At 40.7% G+C, this 21476-nt stretch overlaps 1 protein-coding gene across 1 annotated transcript in view; it reads left to right on the forward strand.

Annotated features, from left to right (window-relative positions):
• Positions 1–20363, forward strand: part of KLHDC10 (kelch domain containing 10) — a 63530-nt gene extending 43167 nt beyond the window's left edge. The window contains exons 3-10 of the mRNA XM_090287516.1: positions 1182–1403; positions 2989–3143; positions 4280–4428; positions 10694–10778; positions 11849–11915; positions 12702–12749; positions 14510–14649; positions 15261–20363. Coding sequence (XP_090143642.1) covers positions 1182–1403; positions 2989–3143; positions 4280–4428; positions 10694–10778; positions 11849–11915; positions 12702–12749; positions 14510–14649; positions 15261–15470 — 1076 coding nt within the window. The 3' untranslated portion in view covers positions 15471–20363. The remainder of the gene's footprint in view (positions 1–1181; positions 1404–2988; positions 3144–4279; positions 4429–10693; positions 10779–11848; positions 11916–12701; positions 12750–14509; positions 14650–15260) is intronic.
• The last annotated feature ends 1113 nt before the right edge of the window (positions 20364–21476 follow it).

The following is a 21476-nucleotide window of genomic DNA, read 5'->3' on the forward strand; positions in this document are numbered from 1 at the left end:
TAATAGATGTTTATTAGGTGTCCAGCATTGTCCTAAATGTTAACATTATACTAGTATCTACTCTTTTTAAAAAAGATTTTATTTATTCATTTTTAGAGGGAAAGGGAGGGAGAAAGAGAAGGAGAGAAACTGATCAGTTGCTTGCCTCTCCCCTGCCCCCAGCTGGAGACCTGGCCCACAACCCAGGCATGAGCCCTGATGGGAATCGAACCTGCTACCTTCTGGTTTGCAGGCTGGTACTCAAACCATTGAGCCACATCAGCTGGGGCAGTATCTACTCTTAGTATATGACCGTAGATGTCTTTAGGGTAACAGTCAACTGTAGTAGCTTCTTATTCTATTTGATTTATATTTAAACATCTTTGGTTTTACAACTATGTAAGAGTTTGTGTAGATTGGCATAAAAAATTATAAGGATAATAGAAATAATGTAAAACTTAGGGATTTTTTTTACTTTAAAATAACCCCAAAATAATTTTTAGTGAACTGGTTGATATAATTTAAACTCCAGAAAGCTTTCAAATATAAATTGTAGAAATAGCTTTCCTTAGTGTAGAGCTCTCACTAAGTGCTCTTTGAGATACATATAGGAAATTTTTTGTTAACTGACATAATGTCTGGAGCAGTATTTAATTCTACATTTTGCTATCTCTTTGAAACCCAGTTTTCTTATTAAGTGTATTATAGATTATGGAAAAACCATAGGTTTTATGTGTGTGTATTTTTATTTATACATGACTCATTCACATTTGTGATTATATTTATGTAGTTTTCTAATATTTTCAGTTTAATTTAGTTGGCCTATGTTTTTTCCTCCTCTAAGGAAATAAGAAAATTTGTCCTTTTAGCTTTTAGATTATTATTTCTCCTTCTTTTCTTGAAAATTTCAAGTTATCAGCCATTTTCCTGGGCTTATAATGCTGTTTTGCCTCCCTTGGGAAAAAATCTTCTTGCTGTTATCAAAATCTGAAAGTAGTCATATGAAATAGAAATGGAGACCAGCTCCTTAAAATCTTAAGTAGTGTGTGTGAATGTATAAAATAACCTAAGCAAATAAAAACTACATCCATGTTATAAATCTTCCCTGATCCCCTTTTAAAGCTAATAAGATTATTACCAAATTTTGTTTGTGCTTTTAATCTGCTGGGCCATCTGTGGAAAAGTGTCCTCTTCTCTCCTAGGCCACAGACCTCCACCAGCACGAAGTGGACACCGCTGTGTGGCAGATAATACCAATCTCTATGTGTTTGGAGGTTATAACCCAGATTATGATGAGTCAGGAGGGCCCGATAATGAAGACTATCCTCTCTTCAGGGAGCTTTGGCGCTATCATTTTGCTACAGGAGTGTGGCACCAGATGGGCACAGATGGGTACATGCCTCGGGAATTGGCGTCTATGTCACGTGAGTGCAAGCAGCTCTGAACTTCTGACTTTTGAAATGTCTGAGAGGTCCTGTTCGATGTCACATGTTCTTTGTTAATAGTTTATAATAACACTATAATATGATCAAGCTCTGTTAATGGATAGACTTTTGACTATGGTAATAATATAGTGTGGTGATTCAAAATCACTTTGGTATTACATAGTCCTGAGTTTGAGTTTAGCTGTATACTCTTCCTTGCCAGATAATTTTTAGTTTCAAGTTCCTTAGCTGTAAAATGGAATTAATAATATTTCAGTGGGTTCAACATAAAGTATCATATATATGCTAGGCAAAATGTAGATCAACAAATGGGGCTTATAACAATGATAATAGTTATTGAGTAAAGTACTTCACACATGGTATCAATTTAATTCTCATAACATCCCTGCAATGCAGGTGCTGGAATTACTGCCATTTTACAAATGAGGAAACTGAGGCTTTAGAGAGGCCTTATGGGTAGTGCAGGCTCTGGAGCCAAACTGCCTGGGATTGAATCCTGGCTTGTTCCTTTGAGGAAACCTCCAACAAGTAATTTAAACCACTTACCACTTCTGTTTCATCACCTATAAAAATGGAGACAGTAATAATAATTCCTACCTCACAGGGTTATTGTGAAGACTAATTTAGAGAGATTAAATAACTTTCCTGGAGTCACATGAGAATTTATTTATTTATTTATTTGTTTGTTTTTAGAGAGAAGGGAAGGGAGGGAGAAAGAGAGGGAGAGAAACATCAATGTGTGGTTGCCTCTTGTGTGCCCCCAATGGGGAACCTGGCCTGCAACCCAGGCACGTGCCCTGACTGGGAATTGAACCAGCAACCTTTCAGTTCACAGGTCGGCACTCAGTCCACGGAACCACACCAGCCAAGGGTCACATGGGAATTTAAACCGAGCTCTTGCTGACTCCAGAGCCCATGCTATTGACTCTTACACAATATCAATTGAAGGCTTGGTAAAAAATGCCATGGAAATAATACAGTAGCACTATTTTAAGAGTATTTGCCATTAGACAAGGAAAGAAGGTATGTGTGACTGCGTGTGTGTGTGTGTGTGTGTGTGTGTGTGTGTGTGTGTATGTGTGTGGTGTGGCAGGAATAGAAGAAGAACACCAAAGCTACCAGCAGGATATTGGTGTTTTTTTTATGTGGGGGGAAGATGAAGATCCTTTTACCTCTTCATCCTGAATCCCACTGTGTCTTTGCTGAGGCAGAGATACTTCATTTTCCTCTGCTTTGCTGTATGCTTGCACTGTTTTGAACAGTAATGGTGTACTGTACTGTAGTTCATATCAGTCAGTATTGTTATGCAGAGTATTTCATTAATTCCACAATATGTACTGAATACTTGTCACATACCAAACAATGAACTATGTGATATTGTCCATTTAAGTGTGAATTAGACCTTTTTCTACAGAACTTTGTAGTAATTAGATGTCAGTGGTTTGAGCTGTCTTCTGAGAGCATGTAAGCAGACATTTTTGAGTTTCTCAGATATTCTAGGTTTATGTGGGAACACATTCAGGTAGCCAGTACATAAATGGAATTTGTGCTTCTCCTTCCCCAGTTGTGCTGCATGGAAACAACCTGTTAGTGTTTGGAGGTACAGGCATCCCGTTTGGTGAGAGCAACGGCAATGATGTCCATGTCTGTAATGTGAAGTATAAGAGATGGGCTTTACTCAGCTGTCGGGGGAAGAAACCCAGTCGTATATATGGACAGGTACCAATCCATGGCTGGTCATGGTGGATGTATTTGTTCGGATTTTTCTTGTTCTGGGGACAAACAATGTCAGAATCTTTATATTACTACCAATTTTTAAAATGGAGGGTAAATTTACTGTGGTTAATATTTGATTTTTTAGTTCTGATATGAAATTTTAATTTGTAAATCTCGTATCCTGCCTTCCTTCCATTTTTCCCCCCTCTTTATTTCTAATCCAATTTAGGGTTATGATTGAGACTTGTATGGAAATTTTTTAAATGGCAGGACCCCACCCTGCCTCTACTCCCACCCCCAACAAGAGACTGGGCTACATATGGTCTCGGTCTTGTCATCTTTAGAGTGATATGATTCTCTGAAGAGCTTTCTGACCTAAGTAGCAGAGTAGGTGATCCCTGCAGTTGGTTAAGATCTGATGTAAAACATTATGTGCAGGTTAGTTTCCAGTTAGGTTCCAGCACTTCAAACCTAGGTTTGGAAAGTTGTATCCAAAAAGGTAGAGTGCAACTCACCATACATCAGAGACCCTTTGAGAATAATGGGCTAAGCTTAAAACAACTTATCTTTGGTTACTTACTCACCTGGCTGGCATCAGTACTGATAAAGTGCTTCGGAGCTATGTATACAGGCATATACTGGATAACTCTGTATCCCACAACAGGAGACATTTAAACTAAGGCATAGCCAGACTTACTCTGAAGAAGACTCTGGTGGAAAATGTTAAGTTTGGGGGACTGACTCCCAACTCTAGATCTTACCTTAGGGATTCTGGTGGCTTATTTTCATATCTGTTTTTTCTTCTTGAGAGCATTTTTCTTTAGACTGTTTAGAAAGACAGTCAACTTTCAATGGAAATGCTCACATCTATGATCTGCAAGTTCTTTGGTTGTTTAGAAGCCCTAAGGATTATCTGACCCCTTTGCCGAGGTAGAACTTGCTTTCCATTGGGCAAAGCTTTACTTTTCTAAAAATAATTTCTGTGTTCTCTCAAATCTTTAGTCCTTTAAGGGTCTGGTATTTTTGAAGGTTAAAAAATACAAGAGTTTCATAAAACTTGATTTGGGGGTACCAAATAGGTTTACATTCTTTAATTAAGTGCTAACGAGTCGGCCTTGTTCCCTTTCCTCCTTTCCCAGGCCATGGCGATCATCAATGGCTCCCTTTATGTCTTTGGAGGGACGACTGGCTATATTTACAGCACAGACCTGCACAAACTAGACCTTAACACCAGAGAGTGGACACAACTGAAACCAAACAACCTGTCCTGTGATCTGCCAGAAGAGAGGTGAGGTTCTAGGAGCAAAGCGTATTTATCCTTCCTCAGATTTGACTTCTTTTCAGAATATTGATAATATGGTTTGAAAAAAACCCTTTGGCCTGGTTAAAATAGCTAACTGGTTGTTAGATCCCCATTGGGCATTAAAGAAGGGTCTCCTGGTAAAGGAATGCTACTTCCCTCTGAACTATACAATTTATTTTTCTTGTTATATCCCCTTATATTTCAGGTTTTTTTTTTTTTGTTTGTTTGTTTGTTTGTTTGCAATAGGAGGATAGTAAGACTTTGAAGAGGAAACCAGTGGTAGCAATTGTAAATAAATTTCATATCACAGGCAAAACAATTGCTTTCTGGTTATTTTTTGATTTCCCTTCTTAACTTGCATATTAGGATTCTTTGGATCATTTCCTCACAGCTGTGGCTCCAGTGCAGGGCTTAGTGCTGTGCCTATACTAGTCCTCAGTGAAAATTGTGTGGGTGGATGGGTGAGTGGGCAGGAGGGAGGGAGGGTAGGAAGGAGGGATGGAGAGAGGGAGGAAGGGAAGAGTGCAGAACGGAAGGAAGGAAGGGAAGGAGGGAGAGCGGGAGGGCGGGTGGGTAGGGGTTTTTCCTTATAATTGCTTTGTAAACCCTCAAACATCACTTGATTCTCTCTAGTTGCCTTCTAGTAGGTCCTAAATCTCACTTTTCTTTCCTAATAGCAATCGCCTCTTAGAATTAAACTCACTGGAAAAGTCAGTGAAATCTTTTGCAAAGATAGTAAACAAATTTTAAAATCATCCTGTTTAGATTAATTCAATATCTCTTTGTTGTCTTTAAACAAAATGGCATATAGTTGCTAAGGAAGAATTTATCCTTATTGCAGTATGTTAGTGGGCTGACTGTTGCAGAGTACCATGAGAGGACATGGGAGATGGACTATTACTGGAATAATTTTGATAAAATTTATTTGATCAGCACCAGGGCCTTCAGGAAAAGGAGGAAGTATATTAAGTTTTCAAAACATGATTTATAATCATATTTTATTGGTTATGCCATTACAGTTGTCCCCTGTTGCCCTCCTCCACCCAGCTTCCTCTGCTCAGTCAGGCAGTCCCCACACCATTGTCCGTGTCCATGGGTCATGTGTATAGGTTCTTTGGCTACTCAATCCTATGCTGTACTTTACATCCCTGTGGCTATTCTGTGGCTACCTATTTGTCCTCTTTTTTAAGTATATTTTATTGATTGTTATTACAGTAGTCCCAGTTTTTTCCCCTTTGCTCCCCTCTGCCCAGTACCCCCCCCCCCAGCAATTCCACCCCCCTTATATGCACATCCATGTCATGCATATAAATTATTTGGCTTCACCCTTTCCTGTACTATTCTTAACTTCCCCCTGTCTATTTTGTACCTACCAGTTATGCTTCTTAATCTCTGTACCATTTCCCCATTTCTCCTCCTTCCTCCTCCTAGCTGATAACCCTTCAAATGATCCCCATACCTATGATTCTGTTCCTATTCTGGTTTGCTTAGTTGGATTTTGTTTTTATTTTTTAGATTCAGTTGTTGAGAGTTTGTTGTCATTTTAGTGTTCATAGTTTTGTTCTTTTTCTTAAATAAGTCCCTTTAACATGTCATAAAAAATGGCCTGGTGATGATGAACTCTTTTAGCTTTACCTTGTCTGGGAAGCACTTTATCTGCCCTTCCATTCTAAATGATAGCTTTTCTGGATAAAGTAATCTTGGTAGTAGGTCCTTGCTTTTCATCACATTGAATACTTCTTGCCAGTCCCTTCTTGCCTGCAAAGTTTCTTTTGAGAAATCAGCTGATAGTCTTATTGGCATCCCTTTGTAGGTAACTCTACTTTTCTGTTGCTGCTTTTAAGATTCTCTCTTTATCTTTCACCTTTGGCATTTTAATTATGATGTATCTTGGTGTGGTCCTCTTTGGGTCTAGCTTGTTTGGGACTCCCTGTGCTTCCTGGGTTTGTATGTCTATTTCCTTTGCCAAATTTGGGAAGTTTTCCTTCATTATTTTTTTCAAATAAGTTTCAGTTTCTTGCTTTTCCTCTTTTCCTTCTGGCACCCCTATGATTCGTATGTTGGCGCGTTTAAAGTTGTCCCAGAGGTCCCTAAGCCTCTCCTCATTTTTTTCAATTCTTGTTTCCTCATCTGTACTGGTTGACTGTTTTTTCTTCCTTATGTTCCAGATCATTGATTTGAACCCTGGTTTCCTTCCCTTCACCATTGGTTTTGTGTGGATTTTCCTTCATTTCATTTAGAATAGCCTTCACTTCTTCCTTTCTGCATTTGCCATACTTAAGCATATCTGTCAAGCCTGTGAGCGTCTTTATCACCAGTGTTTTGAACTCTTCATCTATTAGGTTGGCTATCTCCTCGTCGCTTAGTTCTCCCACTGGAACCTTGATCCGTTCCCTCTTTTTGGCTATACTCCTCTGTTTCCTCATCTTGACAGGCTTCTGTATTTGTTTGCCTCTGTGTCTTAGGTAGAGCTGTTGCACCTGTTATGTTGTAAGGGGCGGATCCTTAGGTATTCGTCAGTGATGAGGTGACCCATTTCACCATGTTGTGGTGCCGTATGTGGGGGAGGGGTCTGAGAGGGAACAATGCCACTTGCTCAGCACTTGCCCCTTTTCCAGGCACTTCTCCCATTTCCATATGGGACTGGCACCTCTCTAGCTGTTGTCCTGGCCGTTGTTCCCAGAGTGGGTGGGTCTGCAGATGTTCTAGGACCATGGGGGCCTCTAAATAAACAGACTCTACTGAGAGGATGGCAGTTTTTCCCTCTGCCCCAGCCCCTACTGGTTTGCACACTCAGAAGCAATGAGGCTTTATTTTTCCCAGCGCTAGAACTGTGAGCTGTGTGGTTTGGTCTGGTGCTGGGACAGGTCCCCAGGTGTCCCTCCCTACTTTTTAAAATGTGTGACTGTGCTTTCCACCAGTCTGCCACTGCTGCCACCACAACACATCCTCTCCGCCCCAACTCCGCCTCTCCTACCTGTCTGGATGAGTATTTCTTCTTTATATCTTTGTTTGTTGGGCTTCCATGCAGCTTGATTTTTCTGGAACTTCTGGTTGTCTCTAGTTTTGAGGTAGTTGTATTTCTTCTTAGTTGTGGAGGGAGATGGAGCATGTTTGTCTAGGCCTTCATCTTGGCCAAAAGTCCTCTATCTGTACTTCTTAATCCCCTCACTTCTTCACCCATTCCCCCACACCGTCCTCCCATCTGGCAGTGCTCTCCATATTCATGATTCTTCTCTCTCTTTTAGATTGAATTGTTGATAGATATGTATTTTTGCTATTTTATTGTTCATAGCTTTGATCCTCTTTTTCTTAAATAAGTCCTTTTAACATTTCATATAATAATGGTTTGGTGATGATGAATTCCTTTCATTTTTTTCTGGTCTGGGAACCTCTTTATCTGCCCTTCGATTCTAAATGACAGCTTTGCTGGGTAGAGCAATCTTGGCTGTAGGTCCTTGCTTTTCATGACTTTGAATATTTCTTGCCAATCCCTTCTAGCCTGCAAAGTTTCTTTTGAGAAATCAGCTGACAGTCTTATGGGAACTGTCCTGTAGGTAACTAACTTCTTTTCTCTTGCTGCTTTTAAGATTCTCTATCTTTAACCTTTGGCATTTTAGTTCCCATGTGTCTTGGTGTGGTCCTCTTTGCATCTGTATTGTTTGGGACTCTCCATACTTCCTGAACTTGCATGTCTATTTTCTTCACCATATTAGGGAAGTTTCCTTTCATTATTTTTTCACCTAGACTTCGAATTTCTTGCTCTTTCTCTACTTCTTCTGGCACCCCAATGATGTGAATTTTGGAATGCTTGACGTTGTCCTAGAGGCTGGTTACAGTGGCCTCATTTTGTAGGGTTCTTTTTTCTTTTCGTTGTTCTGATTGGTTGTTTTTTGCTTTCTGATGTTCCAAATCATTGATTTGATTCTCGGCTTCATCCACTCTACTGTTATTTCCCTTTATATTGTTATTTATTTTAATTAGTGTGTTCTTTGTTTCTGACTAGGTCATTTTTATGGTGTTGAGGTCCTCACTAAGTTCGCTGAGCATCCTTATAACCAGTGTTTTGAACTTTGCATCTGATAGATTGCTTATCTCCATTTCATTTGGCTCTTTTTCTGGAGTTTGATCTGTTCTTGCATTTGAGCCATGTTTCTTTGTCTCCTTGTTCTGGCAGCCTCCCTGTGTTTGTTTCTATGTATTAGATAGAGCTGCTTTGACTCTGTGTCTTGATAGTGTGGCCTAGTGTAGTAGGTGTCCTGTAGGGTACATTGGCATAACCTCCCCTATCACCCAAGCTGGGTACTCAGGGTGTGCCCTTCGTGTGGGCTGAGTATACCCTCCTTTTGCAGTTGAGCCTTGATTGCTGTTGGCAGGTCAATTGGAGCAATTTAGCCAGGCCAGTCAGCTGCAAGGACTGGCTGTGACCACTGACCACCACCATGGAGGATCAACTCTGCAGGGACAGGGTGGTGGTGCTCTCATGTGGATTTTAGCTGCCTACTGGGTGCACAGGCCCTGGGGTTTCCTGAGTGGTGCAGGTCAAGGCCAGCCCCCACCTGTGTTTTGCCCAGGGTCACCCTGTCTGAGCGATAAAGCAATGTGAGATGGCTGCTACTTGTGCTGGGCTTGGAGATTCCCAGGCAAAGCCAAGCTGTGAATTTAGGCTGGCTGCTGGTAGTGCAGGGCCTGGAGCTCACTGAGGCCAGCTGTTGCTTGTTTAATAGGATTTAGGAAGTTGTGAAGCATGAGCCAAGACCAGCGAGTCATATGGAAAAGCAGCGTGGGTGGGCTTGTAAGTTGAGTGGGATGGAGTCTTGGGGGATCTCCAGGGTGGGACAAACAGTGTTAGCCAGGTTGATGGAGTCTCAGATATGGCACCAGCTTGCTGGCTCTGTGGGGGTAGGGTTCAGAAAAAGGACAATGGCCTCTGCTTGCCTTGATGTCAGACACTTCAGTTCCTCCCTATATGTCACTGGTACCTTTCAAGCTGCTACGCCGGTGCTGGAGCTCAGATGGAGTGAGTCTGAGTAGGTGAGTCCATGTGTGGGTTATTGAAGAGGAACTGCTTGGGGCTCCAGGAGTTTCTTCCACTGATTCAGTCCCCACTGGTTTTTGTACTTGAACCCTTGGCTGGGGAGCCTCGTGTGGGGCTGGGACTCCTTGCCCCCGAGATATCCCTCCCGAATTTTTATCCACCACATGTGGGTGAGAGACTAGCCTGTTCCACATCTGTGCACCTCCTACCAGTCTGGATGGATGTATTTTCTTTAATTCTGTAGTTGTCAGACTTCCATTCAACTTGATTTTTGATGGTTCTGAGTGATGGTTGTTCTATATTTTAGTTGTAATTTTGATGTGGTTTTGGGAGGAGATGAGCCATGTCTGCCCTATGCTGGCATCTTGACCAGAAGTTTTTAAAGCATTTTTACATGGTTGCCTTCTTTGAATCACTTTATGGACATAGAAATTGTTTCAGCTTATAGCTAGACTGCTTGGATAAAAGTTCTAGTAGGTGTTTCACGTTATATTCGTAGTTATATATAGCATATTTCTTCTGGTATCTGTGTATCTGTTAAATAAATATTTAGTTTGAAAGCCCATAGTCTAGAGTTTCTAATCAAATGTAGGCAGGACACTTTTACGTGTGTGTGTGTGTGTGTGTGTGTGTGTGTTTATTAGTCTTTTTTAAAAGTATATTTTATTGATTATTCTGTTACAGTAGTACCAATTTGTTTTCCTTTTACTCCTCTCCACGCAGCACCCCCCTTCCTTCCAGCATCCATATCACTTTTTAAATCTCTATAGTAGTTTTCCTCTTATGCAGTTATCACAAAATGATTATAGAAAATCTTGAAAATACAAATAAGCAAAATGAAGAAAATAAAAAACAATCTAAACTCAGCGATAACCGGGGTTAACATTTTGTAACCTTATAATCATTTTTTTTTTTTTGCATATTTACATAGCTATAAAATTTAAATGAATTATCACCTTTCTGGTCTTATATACTGTTAAAACAACTTCTCAATATATTAATCATTTTGTATGCTGACATTCTTACTGGTTATGTACTAATCTATTTTATGTATATTTTGTAATTTATTTAACCAGTTTACTATTATTAAACACTTAGGTTACTTCTAATAATTTATTATTATAGATAAGGATTTAATAAAAAGCTTTGCCACTGAATCTTAGGTAGATCATTTTTCACTTAATTATAAATATATTTTATTGTGTATTTCAGATACAGACATGAAATTGCACATGATGGGCAGAGGATTTACATCTTGGGAGGGGGTACTTCCTGGACAGCTTATTCCTTAAACAAGGTATATTTAAAAAAAGAGAGAGAAGGAGGAATATAGAGGGAGGCATGTACTATGCTAAGCAAGATAATTCTGTTACTGTAGATATTTTAATTTTTGAAAAGGTTCTTCATCAGCATCTATTCTGTGTTACATGCTCTTTGTCATGTAAGGTTGAACTCTGTGCCCCTGATATGCTCTCCAGTTGACAGCTGCATTATCACACATTGAATATACTTTATGAAAATTATCCTCATACTGGATGAGGAAAGTGACTAAAAGGAAGATATAGTAGCTTAAATGGAGCAACTAATTAGAATTGGAACCAGGATTCTCAGAATGTCACATCCCTCTCATTGTCAGTGCTCTGTATCTAAAAAGAAAATTTTTTTTAGGGTTATGTGTCACTAACTTAGATAGCTGAGCTCTGAAGGGCTTTTATTCATCCGTCCCTGTGGCTTTTCTAAACGCACATATCCCAGGGGAAACCAGAGTAGGCTACAGAGCTCCTGGTCTGCTTTGGAACCTTAATGGTCTTTTTCGAGTTTGGTCAAAATTGGATTTCCCGTGTTTTCTTACCAACATTTGCTTTTTTTTTTTTTTTCTTCCTGTTATAAAAATGATACATACTGGCCCTTGGACAGTTAGCTTAGTTGGTTAGAGTGTCGTCTGATATGCAGGTATAATCCCCAGTCAGGGCACATACAGGAATCAACCAATGAATGCATAAATAAGTGAACAACAAATCTATGTTCTTGTCTGTCTCTCTCTCTTCTTCCCTCTTTCCCTCCCTCCCTCTCCCCCACTCTAAAATCAATTTAAAAATGATCCATATTCATTATGGAAAATGGAATTCCAAAATTTCATTTCATTTTTCTATGATTTTTAAATATTGAGATCATATCTGTGCTTAATTTTCAGCTGTTTAATTTAATGTTTTATCTTATATTAGAATTAGCAAAGATCAGATAAAAGCAAAGCAAAAGAAGACTTTTCAATGAAGATATATGTTTGTACAAGCTGTTGTTAAAAATTCAGTTTTCAGTCTGGCTAAAATTGTTTGTGTGTCTTCTTTTTTTTTCCCTCTCTCTAAGATCCATGCATACAACCTTGAAACAAATGCATGGGAGGAAATTGCAACAAAACCCCATGAAAAAATAGGTAAATTTATGATACTTATTCATTTAACTTTAACAGATTTATCTTATACTTTTAGTTGTTTTGGAAGGGGAAGTTAATTTTATTGAGATATATGTCAAGTAAAATATCTGTTGAACTGGTATTAGAAATAACTTGTATTCTTAGCCCAGTTATGTATTCTTTTTCTTCAGCAATTGAGCAGAGACTTTTTATTTTATTTTTTATTTTTTTATTGTTATTCTATTACAGTTGTCCCAATCTTTCCCCCTTTGCCCTCCTCAGCACAGCCCACCCCCCACTCCCACAGTCAATCCCCACACCACTGTCCCATGTCCATGGGTCATTCATACATGTTCTTTGACTAGTCCCTTCCCCTTCTTTCTATCCTTACACCCCTGCCCCTCTCCCTTCTGGCTGCTGTCAGTCTGTTCCATGTTTCCATGTGAGCAGATACGTTTTAAAGGGGATTGCTGAATCCTGTGGAAGTTGGGAAATATGGGTGGCATAAAAAATAGGTACTTAAATCAAGATCTTCCTGTTTGTAGGTAAAAGGGTCTAGGACAGCCACTAGTAAACCCTGACTCCTGCCAACCCACTTGGTTTTCCCTGCAACTTAACATTGTACCGCTATGAGATTTCTAATGGCTTTATGTTAGTGTGAAATTAGGAAGGATTGAAAGTGTTTACCGAATGCAACAAAGGGATTGTTTTAAGCGAGTTACTCAGTATATCTTTGGCTGTGTCACATCAATGTCATTCCCCGTCTTTGTGTGAATAATGGAATTTCCGTGTTTATGTGTCTGGTAGGTTTCCCTGCAGCCCGAAGATGTCACAGTTGTGTTCAGATTAAAAATGGTAAGGATTCTAAATAAGTTTCTGTCTCCGTTTTTTCATTGTATATACTGAGAATGTCTTATTTCTTATCAATAGCTCCTTAGAAGAGGCTGTCATGCAGGAAGAGTGTATTTCTTGTAGTTTTAACTTAAAAGGAAATCCATAAAGTTATGCCTCTCCCAGCAATTTTTATAAAGTAAACTAGTATGTTTGGGTTCCTTCAGTTATCAGAGAAGTCAAAAATTGATGGTAAATAAACTTTTATTATACCATCTGATTTTCAGCACTCCACCTCAGCAGAGGTTGGTGGTTATGGTGGGGGAATACTAATAATCTTGACAGACAGTAGAGACCTCAGTGAACATTGTATTAAAATTGTAATAACACCTTCAGAATGTTATTTCATAAAGTTTGTTCTGTTCTCTATTGCCAGATAACACTCTTAGGTCATTCTTTGGCCATATTACAACAAAGGCATTGTATGGCTTCAGAAAGCAGCTGCAGCTACTTTATCTAAGTGTGATAAATGACTCCTCTTTGGATGACCTTTCTGTCTGTTAATTTACAGCTTCTTTTCTAGTTTGATATAGCACCTTACATTTTTTTCTGGGAGGAAGTTGTATATAACTGAGTTTGATAGCCTGTAGCCTTTCAGCAGCTCAGTTTGGATTTTACTGGGATTATACTGCCATCTCTAGTACAGAGGTTCTTTTATGATACTTCTGCATTGTTTGGCTTTGCCTCTCTAAGAATGGAGCTGTATGTTTCTTGACTCCTAGCCAGAAAGGCTTCCTGTGTGTTTTATAGTTTAATTAAGTATTGGCTTAAACTTGATTGAGACCTGAATTAAGGCATCTACTTACTAATTTGCTTCTTTGAGACCAGGCACCATACAAACGGAATCCAGCTTTAGTTCTGGGTATTTAGTTTGAAGGCTCACTTAACGTTTGTTACAAGTTGTCTAATTAGTTATAACTAACTGAATTTACGAAAACAAAAATAAAACAACAAAATCTTGGATTTGGGGAAGGTCTTTTATCTGATGTAATTAACCATACACATTAAATGAGGCTTCAAACCGTCGTCTCTGGGCTAAAGAAGGCTTGGAAGAGCTTCTTTTGTGCCCCCAAACTGAACATTTCAATAAATGTTTCTCCTCAGGTTAAATGTCTACATAAAGAACATTTGTCTCCATGGGCAGAGAAAAGTCAGTCTTTTCTAGGACATTATTTAAAAGAAGAGTTTGCAAACTGGTGGTCTTCAGATGTGTTTTATTTGGCTTATATGTGTATTAAAATCTTTTGAAATAGTGGCTAACACTTAACATCAAAGTATTTCACTTTTAAAGAAATCCAGATTTCCAGGTTCTCTTGAAAAAAAGGGGACGAGCTGGCCGTTGCCGACCTCAGGTCCTGCATGATGTTGATCAGCCACAGCTGCTTTGCCATCTCTCCCGTGGAGTACATGCACTCCTATTTGTTTATTGCCCCGGACCTTCTTGCTCATTCACTTTCTAAGCCTGGCACCTAGACAGGATGCCAGACGTGAAGCCTCCTTAGACGTCTGCATCCTTAGTCCTAGCAAAGATCCCAACACAGTGTGTGAACTCTACTGAGGGACAAGGCAGCAGCATGAGAGGCCTTCCCAGCTGAAGTCCTCTCAGATTCGGGGAAAGCCACTGAACTGGGCCCAGGTCAAGTAGCCATGTGCTCTGTTACAAAACATGCTAGAGCTGTGGCTCACTTCCTTTGCATGATCTTGGCTTTCTTTCGTTTTGATAGATGTGTTTATTTGTGGGGGCTATAACGGAGAAGTGATCCTGGGAGATATCTGGAAATTGAATCTGCAGACTTTTCAATGGGTGAAGCTCCCAGCTACCATGCCAGAGCCTGTTTATTTTCACTGTGCAGCTGTTACACCGGTGAGTTTTTATTTTCATATCTTCCTTACACAGTTGCAGATGCTAAGGAAATCTTTTTAGGGATATTAGCAAAAAAAAAAAAAGATTCTGATATTAGCAAACCTTGGATTAAGAATGTGTTTTTAAAACGTTCTTCCAAAACCAGCTCTTCCTCTGAAAAAAGGGGAGAAAAACACGTCATACACAAGTTTAAGAGAGCAGCATAAATGTAGGAAATGCTGTGTGTGGCATTCAGGCCCTGAGAGAGGTATCAAAAGGGTTTCCCAAGAGAGCAGAACAGATTTACCCCGTGATGCCATGTTATTAAAGATTCTACTAATTTTTTTTAATGCAAAGACCTTTATTTTCATTGCTGTATTCCCAGTATTGAGAACAATGGATACTTCAATGTTTGTTGAAGTAAAAAAAAAATTCTGTAGTTTTTCCGTTACAAGTTCATTCATTATTTAAACCAGTCTCGATCCCTGCGCTATGTTGGGATCAGTGAGAAATATTTTGTTTCACTTCATCTCAGTTCAACCTACTATGAATTATTTTTCCCGCATCTTCAGCCTTCATATCTGTTTCTCTCCCGTTTGAATTTGTCCTCTTTGACTGCCATTTGTTCTTAGGCTGGTTGCATGTACATTCACGGAGGAGTGGTGAACATCCACGAAAACAAACGGACTGGCTCACTGTTTAAGATCTGGCTGGTGGTGCCTAGCTTGCTGGAACTGGCATGGGAGAAGCTGCTTGCGGCCTTCCCTAACCTAGCCAACCTCTCCCGAACACAGCTGCTGCACCTTGGACTCACACAGGGACTCATTGAGCGCTTGAAATGAGGATTTCTGGACTGTTCATTGATACTGGAAATGTTAATTTAAAGAGACTCCTTTATTTATGGGCAGTGTAGAATGTGCTACAAAGAGGATTGGTTACCCTGATCAAGGCCTTATTCAGAAAATACATCCGATGCCTTTCTGTACATTGGTTTTAAGTTTATGGAATCTCACTTTCCCTTGTGCTTCTTTCTCTGCTTCTCTCCCTCCTGCCCCAATACACATACACACACTCACGTACTCCCTCTTCCTTGGTGGAATTAAGGGAGAGTCTGAAAATACCTAATAATGTTATGAATCAAGATAAGATAAAGAATTTTTTAGAGGAACTTTGAGCATATGAACATGTCAGCCAGTGCTCTATAAATTAAAGCCACATCATCAGTGAAAACAGAAATAAAATTTAAAAATTTTAAATCTTCCAACAACATGTTTTGGGGATGGAACAAGAAGGCTAACCTTGAGAATCTTGCAGGTTGTATATAAAGCTAGATGTTTAACTCACTCTTTTCCAAGATACATCTGAGGAGCTGGTTCTGATGGTAGCAGTGGTTGACATCTTGCTGCAGAGATATCCAAACCTAATTTTTGACATTGGAGGAAATTCAAGCACCTCAGCAGCTCTTGATTAGTGATTTCTTTTCTCATCCTCATGGTGCCAGCAATGATTAGACGTGGCTTGTCAAAAGACTTATGTGTGTGTCGTAGTTGTGCTGTTATTGTTACTCTTAGAAATTATGACACCAAGCACGTTTCAAATCAAGAAACTTACGGTGGTCAAAGTTCTTCGTTTGAGCAGTTTTGAAATTCTGTGCTTATGGATGGTTTCAAGTATCTCTTTGACTTCTTACTTCTTCATGGGGAATTGTAGACCCAAAATATGTGGCACAAATGCTGTGGGACATACACATAAGCCCGTGAGAGGCCAGAAAAGAGCAGGGCAGGGAGGGCGTCTGTTCTGGGCCATGGGCTTTGACTGTCACATAGACCACTTCCTTTTAGAACTTGTTTCTTTTCTAACTCTGGGCCATGCACCTGCCATTTTCTTAGGTGATGGGTTTTATCTCTAGAAAGCCAATTGGCCCTTAATTTTTTTCTCTTAGCTTATTGCCTCCTTTTCTGTCTGCTTTCATGTGCATGGTGCTGTGAGTAATTGTCTAATAAATGGATACAAGGTCTTGGGCGGAAAGCCACAGGTCATTCTTCCTGAAGAACTAAGCATCATTTTAAAAACTAGCATGAGGAAGGAATGAGACAGGATCATTCACTTTTTAGTGTGAAATTCCAGTGCTGGTTTGTTTTGTGTTGATTTTTAATTCTGAAGAAGAAACGACCTACATTTCCCCTGGCTTTGCCATCGGGCTGCTGGCGCAGTTCAGCAGGTCGATGAGAGGCGAGCGTGCGGCAGCGCACAGGTGCACGGCAGGCGCTAAAGGCACGCAGTGCTCATCCCCCGATGCTACCCTCACAGCAGGAGACTCAGATGGGAGATGTGGGACACGTTTTTCCTTTAAGTGCCTCTTTCTTGCTTAGCTTTTAAAGTTATTCTTTTCCCCTCATCTCAGAAGGGATATCTTTAGCTCATGTGTGGACTTAAAATCATGTTTGAGTTATGGCTAAAAAGTTACAATCTAGTGTTCAGTTCTAGAGAAGAGAACACTGTGGCCTCTAGACTTGAACTCCAAACTTGCAGGCCTTATCATAACACCCCATCCACACTGGGTTGAGTTCATGGAGCCTGTGTGTAGTAAGGTCTTGTAATAACCATTTATCTGTGACTTTCAGTCCTTTCGAGGGGAGCGAGGTGTGTGGAGGAGAGGCAGGAAAAGGAGGGACTCCTTTAGATGTCCCACTCCCATCTTGCCATGACCAGTCTGTCGGGCATTTAACTTACCACCCATTGCTAGGCTTGCTCCAATGAGGAAGTTCTCTCCAGAGCAAGTCAGTCTGAGCAGCCCCGTGAGTTCAAAACAAAGCTTTGCTGCCTAACTCCAGCCTGATCTTTGGATTACTGGGGGAAATATGTCCAGAATGAAACAGGTCATGCTGTCTAACGGTGATGAAAAGCTTTTTGTCATGGATTTCTATAGGGACCAAAGACTGAATGCTCAGCCTCTGTGCTTCTCCTTCCATGGTTCTTGGAATATAAGTTGGTGCCTAGCTTTTGTACACGAGAGAACTAGAAAGAAAGTCTGGTTCAATCCACACCTTGCCAGCATCCTTTTTAAAGCCTTCTGAGGGCAATCTTCTTTGTGGTAGACTTTGAAGGCCTGACATCCAAGACCTTGTGTGTGATGTTTTCATAAACGTATGTATCTTTGGTCTAAAGTGTCTTCTTTTAATATAACACTAGTGAAAATGATGTAGTGTGCCCTCCTCCGAGTGCTGTAAAACTACACATTATGCACATGTTCTGGATGCCAAATGAGACTGTGTGTGTGATGACTTCCATGTCGATGACTAGGGGTCACCAGGCATTTTAGTATATCTATAGCCAGCCTTTAGAGTTATTCTTGAACTTTAACTATGAATTCCTGACACTGTTACTTGATTTAGGAAGTTTATGCCTGCTGCTTCTCTGCCTCTCTGAGGTACTCCCAGCTGTCTACTGCAGTCCTGTAACTTAAGTGCAATATAAAGAAACACATGTGGGTATATACAGAGTCTATATAGGGTATGACTATAAAGCAGGTAGACGACTTTCTTGTATCTGTTTTGGGGAAGCCAGCTCGTTACTTTAGAGTCAAAACTATACCCAGAGTTTGAGATGTGATTGGCTGGCTTAAGCCAATTCTTGGCAAAGCTTAATTTTCAAGTCTGCGTTTTCTTATCCAATCCTTGGGTCCGTTAGAGTTGAGACTTTCCCCAATCACCTTTGTTCTATCTCACGTTTGCATATCTGCCTACATTTCTTTGCCCAGGAACAAGGAAGTCTATCTGTGAGAGTTTCCTAATGAAGAATTAAACCTAATATTTAATACTATCATTTCTCCCATGTATATACTAATTTATCTGTGAATGTCATACTTTAAGTAAAGGAAATCTTGCTTTCATAATTTAATAAAGTATTTTCCATATCCTGGAAAAATCTATAAAATCCTATAGAATAGATTGAAATTTTAACTATTCTTCAGGGGCCAAGCTGTAACCCTTACCACTGGCAGAATCTTTTTTTTTTCAGGCCCTAGTGACATGATGTAAAACTTTGCGCTAAACTATTCATGTCTGTTACGTAGCTAGATTTTAAAATATAGTAAATACTAACATTTATAAGCAAAAGTTATATTAACAGTGACCTTTGGTTACCCAGTGTAGCAAGTGTAAAGCACAGATAATTGAAATCCATAGATAATGAATTTCAGCTTTTCTGTCTAACAATGATTCATACATAGTTTTCCCTTCCTACTTACTCCTTCCCATAAGCACCTGCTTTTCAGTGGGTGGGGCTAATGAGTAGTTAGAAATGGAAAAGGAAGAATCATGGGAGGGGTTAGAAACTAGCAGACATATCTGCAGCCTGATCGGCTGTATGTAATTGGTCAGTCTGCCAACAGCTGTTGAATGCTGAAAGGAGGACCCACTGGTGGTAATCCTGAGTTTAGATGTTACTCTTCACTCCTCTGCTTTGGCATAGTTTCCTGCCCTGAGTTCTAGGCTATCTGTTCTCTAACCATCAAAGAACTCTTAGCACCTATGGGAAGAAAAAGCAGTGTGTGGTGCAGAGGAAAGCCCATCATTTCAACACATTGCTTTGGCTCTTGACAGATACTTCTTTCCCACGGCTCTTGCAGGAGCCTATTTTTTCCTTTGGAAATACCCCTTCCAGCCATATAGCTTGGCATGCAGGAAAGGTTGAATTGTCCTCAAAGACTGTATTGTCTTAATTCTGTAAAACCTCTTTGTCTCTCAATGGTCTCGCAGATGTCTAGAGCGTGGCACAGGTTCCTGATTGCCTGCCTGTCTGCACTGACATAACACAAAAAGCCACCTTCCTTCTTCATTGTCTTGGCATTGAGCTCCAGGATGGATGAGCATTTATGATCTTGTGATCATAAGCTCCAAAAACTGTCACCATTAGCTTAAATTGCTTTGGTTCCCCAAATACCTCGGGATTCTGGGAGCATTGGCAGGGCCTGAGGTGGGCTCAGTGAAGTTCTGCAGGCTCCGCACGCATCACCACCAGGTCATGCCCAGCAGCGGTGTTTCCCTTCCGAGGTTGTTAGGTTCCGTGGGAAGCAACTCCTCTTTTCTGGTGTTATGAAAAGAAGTTCTGAGTTGTGCGTCAAAAGTGGTGCCATCTTTTTAGTACAATTTTCATGGTTTTTACTTTTTGTTTTTTTCCCCCTTTTTAGGAGTTGCTTTGAAAGGCCCTGCTTAGTGTACAGGGGGAGTCAGAGGCAGCTTAGTGATCACTGTTGTACTGGTTGCACATTTAGGATACAAAGGAGGCATCAGAAACACACTGACTTTCTCTAAAGCCACTTCCCTGTACAGAGTCTGAGCAGGGGCCATGCCAGGCACCTCCCTGGACAGGCACCTGCCAATGAGGATTTTCTGGAAGAACCCAGGCAAGAAAGGGAAACCTGTCTCACGTACAGTCTCTGAGGGTGAGCCTGGGCTCGGCTCTTCGTACAGGGTACGCTTAGGCCACGCACGATGCTTGCCTTACTATAAAGCTATTGCCACAGTCCTGTTAAATAGTGTGGAAGTCCTTTTGCAGTCTGGTGTGCATGCTGTATGATCAGGACAGCTTTTCCACCGTACCTGGTTTCCTACAGGCAGGTAGGAAATATAGTGAATTTACCGTGAAATGTCCAATCTGTATTTATGTACCTTGTCAGTGTTTTGCTGTTGGTTTTCTAAAACAATCCGATCAATAAATCTTATCCAAATCTATTTGGTTCAAGGCTACCTTGATTGTCTGATGGTAATTTCTGTGTATATGAGCTCACCTATGTGACCCACCTCCACCACCCCTTTATCAAACCACTGGAGTCCACCTTTGTAATATCTGTGGGGCATTCACCTTCCACCCTCACCTGCAGTGGGCTCCTTCTCTCTGCTTACCATCTGGGACTCCTGGACACACAGCAGTCCCCTCAAAAGAATACTGGTCGCTCCAGGACATCAGCAAGGGTGGGACTGTGGGGCACAGGTCACACTTTCTCTAACTGTCCCATCCCATATAATCTCCAGACTACCACTAGACCAGGTTGGATGGATGTATCAACACTTCTCTGAAGGGTTGGAGGAGCCACAGAGAATTGAGAGGGAAAATGTGAACTCATCTATACTGAGTCATGACTGTTTTATGATCCAAGAGAAAAGCCCCAAGAGCTGAGCCCTTTGCAGGGGTCCTTCGGGGATGAAACCACAGTTCCTAGTTTTGGCTTTGCTCTTCCACATGCTTCCCTCTGTAAAACCTCTCCTTGGCATCACTTCACCATCTAATAGTATTCCTTCTCCTAGCAGTGCTTTTCCCCAGTCTCTTATGTCCGGAATAGGCGGCCCTTTCAGATCTAACATTCTGTGATTATGACCAAAGGCTTGGAGCATAATGGTGAGCGTCATATGTGAGCAGCAGCACTAAGATTGGACTTGAGTTAGCTCTTCACCTTGATCTTGATGTTAAGATCATTGATCCCACTGCGGTGGGAGGTCTACTACAAAAGCCAGGCCATTACTTAGTGAGTGCCGCAGTAGTGCAGGCTCCGAGTGAGAGTGCTGAAAATAGAGTGTGCGACAGAACAAGGCCAGCCGCCGGGCCCACCTATGACCCAGTGGTTTCCAAACCATGAGGCATGCTTGTTAAAAATACAGATTCTTCCCTGGCTGCTGTGGCTCAGTGGATTGAGCACCGGCCTGCGAACCAAAAGATCACTGGTTCAATTCTAGTCAGGGCACATACCTGGGTTATGGGCCAGGTCCCCAGATGGGGGTGTGTGAGAGGCAACCACACATGGATGTTTCTTTCTCCCTCCCTTCCCCTCTCTCTGCAAATAAATAAAA

Source organism: Furipterus horrens, unplaced genomic scaffold (assembly GCF_987537825.1).
Source record: "Furipterus horrens unplaced genomic scaffold, mFurHor1.1.pri manual_scaffold_9, whole genome shotgun sequence".
Taxonomy (NCBI): domain Eukaryota; kingdom Metazoa; phylum Chordata; class Mammalia; order Chiroptera; family Furipteridae; genus Furipterus; species Furipterus horrens.